Source organism: Dipodomys spectabilis, unplaced genomic scaffold (assembly GCF_019054845.1).
Source record: "Dipodomys spectabilis isolate Male_0828 unplaced genomic scaffold, ASM1905484v1 ptg000459l, whole genome shotgun sequence".
NCBI lineage: Eukaryota > Metazoa > Chordata > Mammalia > Rodentia > Heteromyidae > Dipodomys > Dipodomys spectabilis.
The window spans coordinates 969,532-987,385 of record NW_024871136.1 but is presented as its reverse complement, the minus strand read 5'-3'; the positions used below and the strand labels follow the sequence as shown (position 1 = coordinate 987,385).

Sequence of the window (17,854 nt, the reverse complement as noted above, 5' to 3'; positions counted from 1 at the left end):
CTATAAATCCTTAGCATCTCAATGCTCACAGATTAGGGCTCTATTATAGTACAACTTATACTATTATCAGTTGGATTTTCCTAGAAGATCAATGAAAATGGTACTCTCATTTCTACTCTACTAGAATTTTGCCTCCTTCAATTTAGATTATTTTTAAAGATACTTTTCTTAATCCATGAAAACTATTTTACGCTTCATAGGACAGTTTGGAGGTAAACAATCTCTGTAGTAACCTTTGCATTCAAATTTCTAGCTTAGTGCATGAGTGATGAAAAAAGGGTAGGATTTAGCATATAATGTTATGGAAACCAAGTAAATATAATACAATTCTACAATCTTAAAGATTACTTGTCATGAGAATAACATAAATAAAAATGGCTATAAAGAAACCAGAATAATTCTAAGAAGCAAGTGGGTAAATATTCACTTTAATAAAAACCTGATAATATACAACAAATTCCTGTTCTATTTGCTTGAGGCTACTGATACTCACTGTCATAAAATAGAGGTTATCATTTTACCAGCATGAAGGATGTAAGACTTAAATTGAGATCTGAGAATGATAACTAGCATTGCATTACACAAGGTGCATGGAATATAAAGATGCTTCTAAATCACAGCAACAACAGCTAGTAAAGGTTTTACACTTGAAATACTGCAAACATAGTCTTGTACACATTGTACATTGAATGTTCAGTATTTTCTAGTTTAACTCTGAAAGTATTATTCCATATTTAGATAAAACTGAAGTTTGCATGCATTAAGTGATCTATCTACCAGAAGTCATGTACCTATTATGTGGTAAAATAGGGAAACTCTCAAGTGGGTCCAAAGAGGTATGTATATGGTTGTTCATAAAATTATTATTTTTATGAAAATAGTATAGGAAAGTAACAATAATATCCATTAAGGGAATGGAAAAATAAATGTGTTCTATTGCTAAAAATGAATGCTATGAACCAATGAAAATTAATGAAGTTATACACATTAAGCATGAATTATCATGAACAATGTCAATTGAAAACAAGTTGCAGAAGAATGTATATAGTACAAAAAACATAAAAAATTAAAAGTATACAAAAACATAGAGGACGCAGGCATGGCTCAGCAATAAAGTATCAGCCTATCATGTGTGAGGCTCTGAGTTCAAATCCCCTAGAAAACATTATATAAGGTTTAGGAATACATGTATATATAGTAAAAATTTAAAAATATACATAACAATACTATGTGAGGGTTTGGGGAGGAGGAAGAATACAAGGGTTAGAGGGTACATCTGTATATTTCAACTGTGCTAAAGTATTCAATCTATTGTCATTACCTTTTGGCATGTCTGTACTTTTTTACATTGGGCTTAAAGTTTTAAAATTTATAAACCATTCTCGAATTTGTGTGTGCACATGCACGCATGCATGAGTGTGTGCATGTGTGTATGTGCATGACCATCCTGGGACTGGAACTCAGGGCCTGGGAGCTGCCCCTGAGCTTCTTTGCTCAAGGCTACTGCTATACCATGTTAACCGCAGCTTCACTTTCTGCTTTTTGGTGGTTAACTGCAGATCAGAATCTCATAGTCTTTCCTGCCCAGGCTTTGAAGCATGATCCTCTGATCTCAGCCTCCTGAGTAGTTAGGATTGAGCTATGGGTGTGAGCTATGGGTACCTGGCCTGGATTTGTTTTAAAGGTTTCATACTACATTGAAAATAAAATTCCTGCCAGGTTTGTAGATACGTGACTTTAATCCCAGCACTAGGGAAGCTAAAGTATGAGGATGGCAAATTCCAGGGCAGCAAGGGCTACAGAGTGAGAGCCTATCACAAAAAACATAAAGTGAGATAAAATAATACATTTTAATATTCAAGCACTCCACCATCTAGCCTTTACTAATTCAATCCCATACAAGCCCAAACTATCTTCAGTAATTTTATCTGCCTAACTGCTTTAAGTCCTTGAACTATATAGTAACAATGCTCAATGCAGACATACAGTTGACTGATATCTTCTGTACTAATCGTCTAAATACCACCATTCAAGTTCTATAAGTCCTTACTGCATTATAATACATGGATCTTTCTTTGCTTGGCCTGCTAAAAAATATGTGTGTGTGTGTTATAACATTTAAATGTGTACATAATTCTGTCTACCAATAAAATTTTGTTTTCTTAAAAAGTGGTTAAAATTTTTTATGCTCCTTAACTATACTTAGAAGGTAATCAATTTTTTATAAACACTGGAACAGAAATTTGAACATTTTACACAGCTAGAATCTCTACAAAATTCAGTCTTAATGTAATAAAAACTTTGACATACAAGTTAACACTGAAGGTAACCAATCCAGGACAATCAGACACCTTGTCCTATAATGCTATTAAAGACACAAACCTAAAGTAAATATGCCAATATCTGGAGACATACAGTTAGTGTCAATACCAGAATAGATCGCCGTCAAGTAAATCCTTTTCAATTAAAGGTGGAGACATTGATATTGTGGTTATTATTTTTTTTAACCAATAAGATACCTCAGTTGGATGTGACACAGGAGTACTGCACTTGACTACCATTTGCAAGGACCTTGGTTCATTCCCAAGCACTGTAAAATAAATAAAATAAAGCAAGGAAAAAAAGAAAAGCAGGAAGTCTAACTTCAGAACTGAGTCACAGTAAAATTATAAAGAATACTCCCCTTCAGATACACTATATAGCTTTAGTTTCTAAGACACATCTTGTAATTCTTATTGCTATACCTTTTTACTAAATGTATGTTTTTCTGGGGATGTTCTCTATATTTTTCTCTTTTCATCAGTTTTAACCCTGATGTGTGTAATGTAAAGGCATAAGACCTGGGGGAATGGTATTGTGGTATTTATCCTAGTTAGCGGTTTTCTGTACTGCTTAGATTGGTTATGTAACAAATTGTATTACTTTATTTTCCATTATTTTCTTTCTTTTCATTTTTATTTTTTATTGTGAACAGACTGTACAGAGGGGTTACAATTACATGGGCAAGATAATGAGTATATTTCTTATCAAGCATTGCAGCCTCCTCCTTTGTTTACCCTTCACATCCCTTCCCAGCCTCCCACCTGCCCCCTCATCCCCCCCCCCACCACCAAAGTTGTAAAGTTCGTTTTCGACATGACAACTTGTACTTCTCATTGTTGTAACGGGTCCACAGTTATCCTTAAATGACTTGTTTTTCCCCTTCTCCTCCACAAATTGTACCGACATCAAATATAGTGAAAGAAGGGGTTATACTGTGGGGGAGGGACATACAAAGCAACAAAGAAATAATCTTTTTTTTTTTAACTTAATTTTATTTTATTTGAGAACATACTGTACAGAGGGGTTACAATTACATGGGCAGGATAATGCATACATTTCTTACCAAGCATTGCAGCCTCCTCCTTTGTTTACCCTTCACCTCCCTTCCCAGCCTCCCCCCTCCCCCCCCCATCATACCCCCCTCCCCCACACACACACCGACATTGTAAAGCTGGTTTTGACATGACATTTTGTACTTCTCATTGTTGCAACAGGTCCACCTGAATCCTTAAACGACTTGTTTGTCCCCATCTCCTCCACATGTTATACTGACATCAAATATAGTGAAAGCGGGGGTTACACTGTGGGGGAGGGACATACAAAGCAACAAAGAAATAATCTTATAAATGTGTTAGAAACACATGCATGAAAGAAACAAAAACATTAAAATACATATCTAAGGGTTCATTTTCCTAACATCACATTATCTGACCTTTTCTGCTTGACTCACATATACTAGATATTGCAAATAAGGGAAACCATGGGACCTATGTTTCTTTGGGCTTGGCTTACTTCACTTCATAGAATTTTTTCCAAGCCTTTCCATTTCCTAACAAATGGGGCAATGTCATTCTTTCTGATGGAGGCATAGAATACCATTGTGTATATATACCACATTTTCTTGATCCATTCATCTACTGAGGGGCATCTGGGTTGGTTCCATATCTTAGCTACGGTAAATAATGCTGCAATAAACATAGTTGTGCTGGTAGCTTTTGTGTGGTCTTGTTTGTAAACATTTGGGTAAATGCCCAAAAGTGGGATTGCTGGATCATAGGGGAGCTCTATGTGAAGCCTTTTGAGGAACCTCCATACTGCTTTCCAAAGTGGTTGAACAAGTTTACACTCCCACCAACAATGAAGTAAGGTTCCCTTCTGTCCACATCTCCTCCAGCATCTGTTGTTATTAGAGTTCTTGATTTTTGCCATTCTAACTGGTGTGAGGAATAGAATTGAAAACCCAGAAATGAACCTACAGACCTATAGCCATCTAATCTTCGATAAGGGAGCTAAAAAAATAGAATGGAAGAAAGACAGCCTCTTCAGTAAATGGTGCTGGCAAAATTGGTTAACTACTTGTAGAAAACTAAAACTAGATCCTTATATATCACCCTGCACCAGAATCAACTCCAAATGGATCAAAGACCTCGGAGTCTTCGATAAGGGAGCTAAAAAAATAGAATGGAAGAAAGACAGCCTCTTCAGCAAATGGTGCTGGCAAAATTGGTTAACTATTTGTAGAAAACTAAAACTAGATCCTTATATATCACCCTGCACCAGAATCAACTCCAAATGGATCAAAGACCTCGGAGTCAAAGCAGACACTCTGAAAACATTATAGGATGGAATAGGAGAAACCCTAGGTCTCCTTGGCTCAGGTCGAAATTTTCTAAATAGAGACCTGGAAACACAACAAATCAAAGAAAGGTTGGACAAATGGGATTGCATGAAGTTGCAGAGCTTTTGCATGGTAAAGGACATAGCTACCAAGATCAATAGAAAGCCCACGGATTGGGAGAAGATCTTCACTAGCCATACAATGGACAAGGGTCTCATATCTAAAATATACTTGGAAGTCAAAAATTTAAATCCCCCAACAACAAATCCTCAAAGAAACAACTGCCCAATAAATAAGTGGGCTAAAGACTTAAAGAGAAACTTCTCTGAAGAAGAAAGAAGGATGGCCAATAGACACATGAAGAAATGCTCAACCTCCCTAGCCATAAAAGAAATGCAAATCAAAACAATATTTTCCATTATTTTCTTAAACATTTCTTCTGCTGTGCAAAATATCAATATGAAATACAGGTTCAAGTTGCTAGCAAGTTATTTTAAAACCAAGCTTTCAAATAATATTTTGAAAATAAATGAGTCAGTAGAAAGAACAATACAAATCTTGAAAAGCAGTGAATGAAAAACCTTCTATAACACCTTAAAGCATGTGAATATAGTGCATTTCTCATCAAAGAACACGGGTCCAAAAGAACTAGCACACTTTGCAAGTTATGAAAGGAATGAACTCACTATGTAAAATTCCATAAAATATATATGCATATGTGATAAAATATAGTATACATGCATGTATATGTGATGGAATATGTGTAATTAAATACTATTTAGCCATAAAAGTGAAATCCTTTGACAATATGGATGGAGCTGAAAGTCACTATGATAAATAAAGTCAGACACACAAAGACAAATGGCACATGATGGCATTCACGTGGAATCTAACAAAGGTGATCTGATAGAAGTTGACAATAGAGTATCAGTTACAAGAACCTGGGGAGAGACCAGATGGTTTTACAGCGGAATTTTACAAGGCCTTCAAAGCAGAGCTCACACCAATTCTCCTCCAACTCTTCAATGAAATTGAAAGAGAAAGCTCACTACCGAACACATTCTATGAAGCCATCATAACCCTCATCCCAAAACCAGGCAGGGACTCATCAAAGAAAGAGAACTATAGACCCATTTCTTTGATGAACATTGATGCAAAACTTCTCAACAAAATTTTGGCCAACCGACTTCAACAATTCATCCAAAAAATCATACACCACGATCAAACAGGATTCATTTCAGGGATGCAAAGCTGGTTCAATATACGCAAATCAATTAATATTATTCATCACATCAACAGGAGCAAGAATAAGAACCACATGGTTATCTCAATAGACGCAGAAAAAGCATTCGACAAGATCCAACACCCCTTTATGATGAAGGTTTTGGAAAAATTAGGAATCCATGGAACATTCCTCAGTACAATAAAGGCTGTATATGACAAACCTACAGCCAGCATTATACTCAATGGTGAAAAACAAAAACCATTTCCTCTTAACTCAGGAACAAGACAAGGATGCCCACTCTCTCCACTTCTCTTCAATCTAGTGTTAGAATGCCTAGCTACAGCAATAAGACAAGATGCAGACATAAAGGGGATCCAAATAGGGAAAGAAGAAATAAAACTCTCTCTCTTTGCAGATGACATGATCTTGTATTTAAAGAATCCCATAGACTCCACTCCCAAATTACTTAAGCTGATTCAAAACTTTGGCAAAGTAGCAGGTTATAAAATTAACCCCCAAAAATCCATGGCTTTTCTGTATGCCAACAATGAGAAAAGTGTGGCTGAAATTAGGAAAGCAACTCCATTTGTAATAGCCCCACAAAAAATAAAATACCTAGAAATTAACTTAACTAAAGAAGTGAAGGACCTCTATGATGAAAACTTTAAAATCTTGAAAAAGGAAATCAACACAGAACTTAAAAAATGGCAAAACCTCCCATGCTCCTGGATTGGAAAGATTAACATTGTGAAAATGGCAATACTTCCCAAGGCTATCTACAAATTCAACGCAATACCTATCAAAATTCCACCCTCATTCTTCAAGGAAATAGAAGAGGCAATCCAAAAATTCATATGGAACAATAAAAGACCCCGAATAGCAAAAACGCTCCTCAACGGAAAGAACACTGCGGGAGGAATATCAATACCAAATTTCAAACTCTACTATAAAGCCATAGTAATCAAAACAGCTTGGTATTGGCATAAGAACAGACCTCAGGACCAATGGAATAGAATTGAAAACCCAGAAATGAACCTACAGACCTATAGCCATCTAATCTTCGATAAGGGAGCTAAAACAATAGAATGGAAGACAGACAGCCTCTTCAGTAAATGGTGCTGGCAAAACTGGTTAACTACATGTAGAAAACTAAAGCTAGATCCTTATATATCACCCTGCACCAGAATCAACTCCAAATGGATCAAAGACCTTGAACTCAAAGCAGACACTCTGAAAACATTACAGGATGGAATAGGAGAAACCCTGGGTCTCCTCGGCTCAGGCCGAAATTTTCTGAATAGAGACCCGGAAACACAACAAATCAAAGAAAGGTTGGACAAATGGGATTGTATAAGGTTGCAGAGCTTCTGCAGGGCAAATGACATAGCTAGCAAGATCAATAGAAAGCCCACGGATTGGGAGAAGATCTTTACTAGCCATACAACGGACAAGGGTCTCATATCTAAAATATACTTGGAACTCAAAAAATTAAACCACCCAACAACAAATCCTCAAAGAAACAACTGCCCAATAAGTAAGTGGGCGAAAGACCTAAAGAGAAGCTTCTCTGAAGAAGAAAGAAGGATGGCCAATAGACACATGAAGAAATGTTCAACATCCCTAGCCATAAAAGAAATGCAAATCAAAACAACATTGAGATATCACCTCACTCCAGTTAGAACAGCAAAAATCAAGAACTCTAACAACAACAGATGCTGGAGGGGATGTGGACAGAAAGGAACCTTACTTCATTGTTGGTGGGAATGTAAACTTGTTCAACCACTTTGGAAAGCAGTATGGAGGTTCCTCAAAAGACTCCATATAGAGCTCCCCAATGACCCAGCAATCCCACTTTTGGGCATTTACCCAAATGACCACAAACAAGGCCACACTAAAGCTACCAGCACAACTATGTTTATTGCAGCATTATTTACCATAGCTAAGATATGGAACCAACCCAGATGCCCCTCAGTAGATGAATGGATCAAGAAGATGTGGTATATATACACAATGGAATTCTATGCCTCCATCAGAAAGAATGACATTGCCCCATTTGTTAGGAAATGGAAAGGCTTGGAAAAAATTATATTAAGTGAAGTAAGCCAGGCCCAAAGAAACATAGGTCCCATGGTTTCCCTTATTTGCAATATCTAGTATAGGTATGAGTCAAGCGGAAAAAGTCAGAGAATGTGATGTTAGGAAAACGAACCCTCAAATATGTATTTTAATGTTTTTGTTTCATTCATGCATGTGTTTCTAACGCATTTATAATATTATTTCTTTGTTGCTTTGTATGTCCCTCCCCCACAGTGTAACCCCCGCTTTCACTATATTTGATGTCAGTATAACATGTGGAGGAGACGGGGGACAAACAAGTCGTTTAAGGATTCAGGTGGACCTGTTGCAACAATGAGAAGTACAAAATGTCATGTCAAAACCAGCTTTACAATGTCGGTGGGGGGCAGGGAGGGACGGTATGATTGGGTGGGGGGGAGGGGGGAGGCTGGGAAGGGAGGTGAAGGGTAAACAAAGGAGGAGGCTGCAATGCTTGGTAAGAAATGTATGCATTTTCCTGCCCATGTAATTGTAACCCCTCTGTACAGTATGTTTTCAAATAAAATAAAATAAAAAAAAAAAAAGAACCTGGGGAGAGGAGGGAGCATGGGGGAAAAGGTGGTCACTGATTTAAGAGTAAGTCAGACAGGAGTAAGAAACTCTTTGTGCTACTGTAGAGTGACTATATATGACAATTTACATTTCAAAATGCTATAAAATGGGATTTTGAAAATTTTTATTATGAAATGATAAATGCCTGAGGTACAATCTTCACCATTACATGATGAATATTTGTATGACATTGAATTGCCACACAAATAGCTGTAACCTGTACCAGTTAAAATAATAATGCTTAAAAATCTGATAGGATCTATTCTAATTTTAGTCATAAGTTGGGTAGGTGTATCTCAAAATACTTTCTAAAAGAAAATTAAATAAATAAATAAACAAGCCCTCTGAGATACTGAAAGAGGGCAACACATAATAGCATTTGTCCATGTTGTTCCAACCCCACCCAGAAGCAACCAGGGGCTAGTAGTGGCTTCCCTGAGTAGGATGTGTCTCAGGTAAAGAAGCCCACAGCCTCATCTGCCTGCAACCCATATGGCAGAGGTCAATGAAGCCATGGTTTCTTCACTTGGTGCTGCTGTTGCTACATGAACAGGTGGCTGCAATGGCAAGCTGCCAAATCCCAAAGAAGGGAAACTGCGCTAGTGCTGACTTCTGCATTGGGAAAGCAGAACATAGGATTGAGAAGATATTATTTCAGCTTCTACAGAAATGCATGGTGCCATCCTACAATCACATTTCTTGATCCTGAATCATGACTGGCCATTAGTGGGGTCACACTACCCTTGTTTTGTCAACTTAGAATCCCCAGGATCACCAAGAAAGGGCATTGCCACACTTCCTAGGATCCTGAGTAGGTTTGTATGCAATCTATTAATGCTGTTTATTGTTCTTTTCATGTGATAGTACATAGAGTTTAAACTCAGGTCCTGATGCTTGCTAGGAAGGTGCTCTACTGCTTTGGCCAGGCCCCAGGCTTTTTTGCTTTAAATATTTTCAGATAGGGTCTAGGCTTCTTGTCCAGCTGGCATTGCTCATAGTTTTGAGGTCTCGGTCCAGTCTCTTGGGGAGCACATTGAGAAGGAAGCCTGTTTACCTCATAGCAGCCAAGAAGCAAAGAGAAAGACTCACCAGTGGCCCAATATCACCTTCAAGGGCATTCCCTTAACGACCTTACTTCCTTTAAATAGGCTCTACAAGCTAAAGGTTCTACCATTTTCATTACTGCAAAAGAGTGGCATGAATCTTTGAAGGACATAGCATATATGGAAGGTATTTCTCTCTATGCTTTACTGCCTGCAGTTGAAGGAATGGGGATGTGGGTAATGTGTATAACCTGCCGTTTCAATCTCCTCAGTAGTCTTTTTCTTAAATCTCTGCTACAGCCAGAGGTTGTAAACTTAGAATCCTTATCTCTTAGGAAGGTATTTTTGTGCATGGAGAGTTGTTTGATGTTTTTGTCACTGTTTTGTACCACATCTCCAGGTCATGATTCAGGGCCTTTATATAACAATTCTGAGGCCATACTCCTACAATTCTGTTTCTAGTTTTTGAGTCTTGACCTAGAGCTATGTCTCACCATTACTGGGCCATGTTGCCACTGCTGTAGATCTGTTACTCTAAGGCTTAAGCAACAGCTGCTATTGTACTAACACTCTTGTGTGTAGTTCACTAGAAATTTGAGTTGTGGCTACAAATGGCTATCCTTAGAACTGCACTATCAATGTTCCCCACTTCAGTGACCAGGCCTCTGCTGGGCCTTGTCATTGCTGGATTTGGGCCAACTTCATGTCATATACCTAAGGCAGTCATCATGGCATGCCCCAGATATCTGACCCTGTATTCTTTTTTTTAATTAATTATGTGTTTATTATGTTTAAGTAGTTATATAAAGGGATTACCATTCAACAAATCAGTTTATAAATACAATGCATCTTTTCTTTTTTTTATTGTGAAAATACTGTACAGAGGGGTTACAATTACATGGGCAGGATAATAAGTACATTTCTTATCAAACATTGTAGCCTCCTCCTTTGTTTCCCCTTCCCATCCCTTCCCATCCTCTCCGTCCCCCCCACCCCTGCACCAAAGTTGTAAAGTTCGGCATTGTTGTAATGACTGACCCTGTATTCTGTAGATGCTCTCGCAAGACCCATACCTTTGTCACTGATGTCACTGCCACAGCAAGTACGCCTATTCCCTGTTCCCAGTTACTGAGGCAGTTCTGTGCAATCACTACTACCTACAGATCCCCGACCTACTGTTGCTCAAAATCCTTGTGCCACAAATCCTGCTGTTGGCATCAGGGCCCAATATCCCTTCACCTCTTTTAATTCATTTATGATACTATAACAAAATACCTTAAGGCAGGGTTATCCATAGAGAAATGTATTATTTATTTATTATTGCTCACAGGTCTGATTCTAAGAAGTCCACGATCCAAAGCATCAGCAGATTCCATTTCTGGTGAAAGCTTGTATTCCACTTCAAAGACTGTATCTTTTTATAGTGTCCTTATAGAGTCAGTAGGGGCAAAGGCAATCTTTCCACTCTCTTTTATGAGAGCACTAATCACATTAAGAGACCTCATAACTTAATACCTTCTAGCAACATCCTATCTCTTAATACTAACACACGAGATTAAGTTCCAAATGAGTTGTCAGCAAGGAAACCAATAGGTAAGCCATAGCAACCACCAATACCCTAATCCCAGTTTTACCGTAGGTGTATGTCAGACATAAGGGATTCCTTTGGGTAAAATGTCTTCCTCTGGGGGAAAAAGAAAGCAGGAGGAACCCAGCAGCCAGAGACACCAGTAGAATCCTTTTTTTCTATTAAAAAATGGTCTTTGGGACCCATTTCTGGTACTAATTAAATGCGACTTTTATTTAATCCTACTAAATTCTTCCAATTCCTTTTATTTATCTCATTTTTAATTTTTTTGTGCCATTACTGGGGCTTGAACTCAGGGCCTCACACTCTTGCTTGCTTTCTTTGCTCAAGGTTGGCACTCTACCACTTAAGCCACATCTCCACTTATAGCTTTTTACTGTATTACTGGACATAAGCATCTTAGTAACTTTTTGGCTTTGCCTGGCTTCCAATGTTTTTCAATGCAAGCTAGTCTTATACCAATTTCCTTTGCTTCAACAATTTAGGAGAGATCAATGCCATTCTTGCTCTTCAAAATGAATTCTACATCGTGTTTCACCATCACATCTGTTCAACAAGCTCTCATCTTTCAAAACGTATGATCCATTTTCACAGTTATCTACCAACCTTCAAGAATTTCCATTTTCTTAATCCTTGTTATTCAAGTTTAGGGCTAAAAAATAAACACTGATTACTCTTTTAATATTTTAGTTTCATAAATGATTTGTTAAGCTTCTTAATCCCCAAGTGGTCCTTGCACCTCAGCCATGTGTAATATAGGTACCTTCCCTGGTACTCATTAGAAACTGTTTTACCTCCAACATTCTTAATGTTGGGAAATTTCCTCAAGAGTGAATATTTCACACCTGTAACACTAGCTATTAAGGAAGCTAAGATCTGAGGATCCTAGTTCAAAGCCAGCCCAGGCAGGAAAGTCCATGAAACTCTGATCTCCAATTACCCAACCAAAGGCCAGAATTGGAGCTGTGGCTCAAGTGGTAGAGCACTAGCCTTGAGTAAAAAATGCTCAGAGACAGTGCACAGGCCCTGAGTTTCAACCTCTGGACTGATACATGCATGCATAGGTATGTCCACATGCACACACACACATATACACACAAAAGTAAAAATCGAATACTATTTCATCTCTCACACTTAATTGAAACTTGCTTTTCTTTGTCACTCTATGTTCATCAGTCTCCTAGGTCATCACTTCCACCTTCTTTCTTCTTATCCAGTCTGGATTACTATTTGGATAAATTCCCTATGTTATCTAATAGTTCCACCTTGCTGGCACTCAGTGTCTCAGCATCCCCAACTGTCTCCTTCACCACATCTCTCTGTGATCAGTGCTAGAAAAAGTCAAAGCAGCAGAGATAGCAACAGCTGGGTCCGCACTTATCAATTATTTTATTCAATGTCTACTGATGCCTTACTGAACATGTGCAATGCTCTTCCCAAGTATTTTCCATTCTGATATCCCAAAAGGCACATTCTACATTTTTCCTCTTTTCTTTCAGCACATGACCTTAACCCTAAAATGACACAGACATCCAATTTTAGTTTCCACAGTTTCCCTCCCCTATTTTTCAGAATTTCTCTGTATCTTCTTTACTTTCTATCCATTGGCTGTGGACTTCAGAATAAACTGTGTGTTTTTTTTTGGTGCCAGCCCCAGGGCTTGAACTTGGGGCCTGGGTACTACCACTAAGCTTTTTTGCTCAAATCTAGTGCTGTACCATTTGAGCCACAGCTCCACTTCCAGATTTTTGGCAGTTAAAAATGCATTTTCCAGGCTGGCTTCAAACTGTGATCTTTGTATCTCAGCCTTCTGAGTGTTTAGGATTACAGGCATGAGCCACTGACACCCTACAAATGTGTCTTCTTTTTGTCAAAACAAATATTCTTGATTTTACCATCTCTTTATGAAAAATTGTCCAGGTGCTGCATTCAGACCACATGATTTCAGATCTAGCTCTACCACTTAGCACTATGTGGGTCTGAGTAAGTCACACAGCCTTTCTAGGATTTGGTTTCTTCACCTATAAAAATGTGAGAGTAGCAATAATAACTAGTCACAGATCCACTACGCAACATAAGTGAGAAAACTGACATAAAATGCTTAGTGATATATCTACATCCTAGTAATTGATCAAGAACAAGTTCACTCTCGTTACTATTACTAATTATCTTTCCCTCTATACTAGCTCTTGGCATACATTTTCCCTTGTCTCCAAGCTTGCTTAACTGTTTTTTAACATATCTTTTTTGAAATGTGCAATTACCACCCTAAGATTTCTTCCCTTCCTTTCATCATTAAACGTTTCCTATACACCCCTGTTCCAGAGGAAGCAAGGAGTAGCATTTTAGAAGTAAATAAACCTGCATTCAAGTCTAACTATTCCAGCAGTAGCTGTTTCACTAAGAACAAGCACTTTTTCTTTGAGTCAGTTTTTTTTATCTGTGAAATGGGTGTATCACCCATCAAGAAGGCAAAGTGAAAATATATGTAAAGCAAGGGTCCAAAGTAGGTTCTAAATACATGCCACTTCTCTGTATCTTATCCTTCCTTAACTTCTTGCAATCGACAACACTACTTATAACTCTTCATCTTATTTCAGATATTATAAGCATTATGACTTGGGACAATTTGATTACTTTAAACCCTAATTTTTCTTTGGGAAACAATAATGTCTGCAATATGAAGTTGTTTAGAATACACTAAGAACATATATGTATATACATACACACACATATAGGATTACAGTGGTGTGAGATCTGAAGATCACATTTCTAAGCTAGCCTGGGCAGGAAAGTCCATGAGACTCTTATCTCCAATTATTCAGCAAAACATCAGAAGTGGATCTGTGGTTCAAGTGGTAGAGCACTAACCTTGAGCAAAAATAAACCTCAGGTACAGCATTTGGGCCTTGAGTTTATTCCTCAGGATCGGCGACACAAAGCAATATAAAGTGTATTAGCATAGTACTATTCCATAATGTTGAGTTGAGTAAGCCAGATTCAAAAAGAAAAATCTCTCTTAATTCCCCTTATATGCAGAATTTAGATTTTAAAATAAAAGTATGACAGAATGTAAACAAGGGGACTACAGTGTCAGGGGACAGGAAGGAAGTGAATATGATTGTAGTACAATGTAGGCATGTATGAAAGAGTTATATTGAACCCATGAAAAGATATAGTCATAGCAGATGCTTGGTGTCTCACACCTGTCATCCTAGCTATTCAGGAATCTGAGATCTGAATATCATAGTTCAAAGTCAGCCCAAGCAGGACATTCTGTGAAACTCTTACCTCCAATTAACCACCAAGAAGTTGGAAGTGGAAGTGTAGCTTAAGCTGTAAAGTGGTATCCTTGAGTAAACAATCTAAGAGACAAGGCTCAGGGCACCAGTTCAAGTGCCAGGAACCAGCACAAATACACATACAAAACAGCTACAAATAAGAAAAAAAACAGAAAAGAAAATTGATAGACTGGGGATGTATTCCAGTGGTAGAACACTCACCTTGCATTCAAAGTCCTAGGTTCAATTCTCAACACTCCTCCAAAATGAAAGAAAACAACCAAACAAAATAGTCTTAGTCTAGACTTCACTGATAACACAGGATTCGCTCTTACCCACTGACCATTCTGTCAGTCTGTGCATATCCTCCACAAAACCTTTCATTATTTTCTTCAAATTGAATGTGTGCAGTTTGTCCCTTACACCCTTGGCTGTAAGGTACACCAAGGTAATGCACTTTCTTAATTGGAATCATTGTAGTTTGTGTTACATGTTGTAATTCCACTGCTTAATTTAGTGTCTTTTATTCTCATTACCTGTCATTTATTTAATTATGTGGAACTTACTGAATATTTAATACTAGCGTAACTAGTATTATTATTGTGAAAGGAATTAAATATACAAACATTATGTTAAAACACAAAAACATAATTACTGTTGTTAAGGTTAGAATTAAGGATGGTTGAAAGGACAAGTAAATAATGCATTATTTGCTGTGTAGGAAATATTATGGTATATGTGCTCTGAGGTAATAGGAGTTATTAAAATTAGATGGTTTGATTGGGAAAGCTTCCCCCAGAAAAAGTATTTTATGCTTAACAAATGGGGACAGTGTATATACACATGTTAGATGAAGGAGCTATAAGTAGATGAGGATGGATGAAGGCACTTAAAGACCTGCAGAAAGAGCATTAAAAAGGCAAGGAGAGGGGAAGCAAGTAGTTCAGTATTGAGGGAAGAAATTCTGTGTGACAGGACATAAAGCTGGAAAGCCAAGTATGGTGAGGTTTTCTTAGATACAAGAGTATACTGGGACCCTAGAATATGGATAATGAAGTACTGATAAACACTTTTAAGTAGGGGATTCACCACCACTTAAATGGAGGATTCGTCTTTTAGTGGAAGTACATGGGCAGGGGTATGTGGGGGGGGGGGGGGGGGGGCGGGAGTTGTTTATACAAGAGGCAAGCAGGAAGTGGAAGACAGTTTGGAGGACGTTCGATGCTTTAGATAACGTATGAGCTCCAAGAACTGCAGAAGTTAGGTGAGAATGATGAATTAAGACTGCTACTGACCTGACTTAAAATCAACTTGGCTGAACTTATTCATATTTATATCTCCTTTAAGCCTAGCAAAACATGGTACATTTAAAACGCGCTACATTAAGCATTTGTAAACCACTGTTACTGAAACAGTTCGCTGACTTACTTCCTGCACCCTGATTCATTTCCAAATAAACGCACCTTTTCTGATAAAACTCAAAAGAAACAGGTTAGTGGACTAACCACAGTACAAATGAACACGCAATCTAGGCAGACACCGAGTCATTTCTCTGCAGGTCAGTTTCGCCCACAAATAAAGTTTGAAAAAACTCCTTTAACAAGGGTCATGAGGCCGCTCCCTGCTCAAGGAGAAAAAAATGCCAAGCATTCTTTTTTCACCCTGGAAGCAGTTCCGGGTGTGGCTGGCCATTGCCACGCGACAGTTTTGGTTTGTATGTCGCTCCTGTTTAAACAATCCATAGCAGGAGGCTGAGAGAGCAGTGCCCCCGGCTGAGAAAACTCTAGTGGAGAGGCTTCAGATATTGCCGATAACAATTCTGCCTCAATCACAACGCCACACTACTTACTGAGGGGCTCCCTTCAGAATCTAAGAGTATCTTTTTTTTTTAGTTACTGGAATATTATCGGCACTGACACTTACACACACACTCACACAAAAGTTTGTTTTCACTTACCCTAAAGGCCGCCATGTCTAAGACCCTCACGTCCTAAGTTTCCAGACGGAGAGCGAAGAGGGACAAAATAGTTCCCTTTACTAAAGCCCCGCCCCATTTTGCTTCAGGCCTGTTGACTCCGCCTTCCCCCCCGCGGCCTCACCCCCCCCCCCCCCCACTTCTGGCTGCTTTTGCAGCTGTTTTTGTCTTCTGCAAGAGATTCTTTGTTCTTGTGGCTGCTCTCCTTGTCCGTGATTAAAACAAAAATATGAAAAAAAAAAAAAACTTGCAACTTGCAGAATATTATCCTCGCTCCAGTTGACAGTTGTTTCCTTGAGTAAAAAACTTTTCGTGACTTTTGTTTGGGACATATGCAATTTGTATAGATTAGAACCCAATAGACAAGTTCAATGGCCTTAACACACTTTATACTCACAAAAAAAAAGCATGAGCAATTTCATTCATTTTAAAACTGTATTACTGAACACCAACACTCTCAGTAAAAGTATCTGAGCGAAACTTTGTGATTATTTGATCCATAGTTTAGAACGTGTCCAGTGCCTGGCATAAATGATGAAGACATTCACATATTGCTCAGTTGTGTTCTGCCAATGTCAGACAAGCTTATTTTTTCTTTAATGACTTATCTTCTTTTTCTTTAAATTTTGAAAATATTGGAAGTGGCACTATGGCTCACGTGGTAGACCGCTGACCTTGAGCTGAAGAGCTGAGGGACAGCACCCAGGCCCAGAGTTCAAGCCCCACGACCAACAAAAAAAGTTCAAAATATTAGCACAGTGCTGGTAAATCACACTCTGTAATCCTACCTATTCAGGAAACTAACATTTTAGCATTGTGGTTCAAAGCAAGCCTGGGCAAGAAAGTCCAGTTATCTCCAATTAACAATCCCCACCAAAATAAAAAAGCCAGAAATAAAACTGTGACTCAAGTGGTTGTGTGTCAGCCTGGACTGAAAAAACTCAGAGATAAAGCCAAGGCCCTCAATCCAAGACCCAGAACCAGCACACACACACACACACACACACACACACACATACACACACACACACAAACACACACACACACACACCACACACCACAATATCAACTTCTTCACATTATCATTGCCTAGTAAGTGAGCTCCACAATTTCTGATCCAATCGTCAATCAAGAATTTAAAACTTTTTTCATGGGGAATTTGTACAGTCTGCTTATAGAGTTTTCCAATATTTTTTTCTGATACCTATCATTAAAAAATTCTCTTTAAGAAACTACATTCTTGCAAATCAAAACAACATTGAGATTCTACCTCACCCAGGTTAGAATGGCTACAATCAAGAAATCTAATAACAGATGCTGGAGGGGATGTGGACAGAAGGGAACCCTACTGCATTGTTGGTGGGAGTGTAAACTTGTTCAGCCACTCTGGAAAGCAATATGAAGATTCCTCGAAA

The 17,854-nt window shown here is 38.2% G+C and overlaps 1 protein-coding gene across 1 annotated transcript in view; it reads right to left on the bottom strand.

Annotated features, from left to right (window-relative positions):
• The window catches only part of Apool (apolipoprotein O like), a 74,691-nt gene extending 58,184 nt beyond the window's left edge, over positions 1-16,507 (bottom strand). The window contains exon 1 of the mRNA XM_042668593.1: positions 16,422-16,507. Within this exon, the coding sequence (XP_042524527.1) occupies positions 16,422-16,436 (15 nt within the window). The 5' untranslated portion in view covers positions 16,437-16,507. The remainder of the gene's footprint in view (positions 1-16,421) is intronic.
• Positions 16,508-17,854: the final 1,347 nt, after the last annotated feature.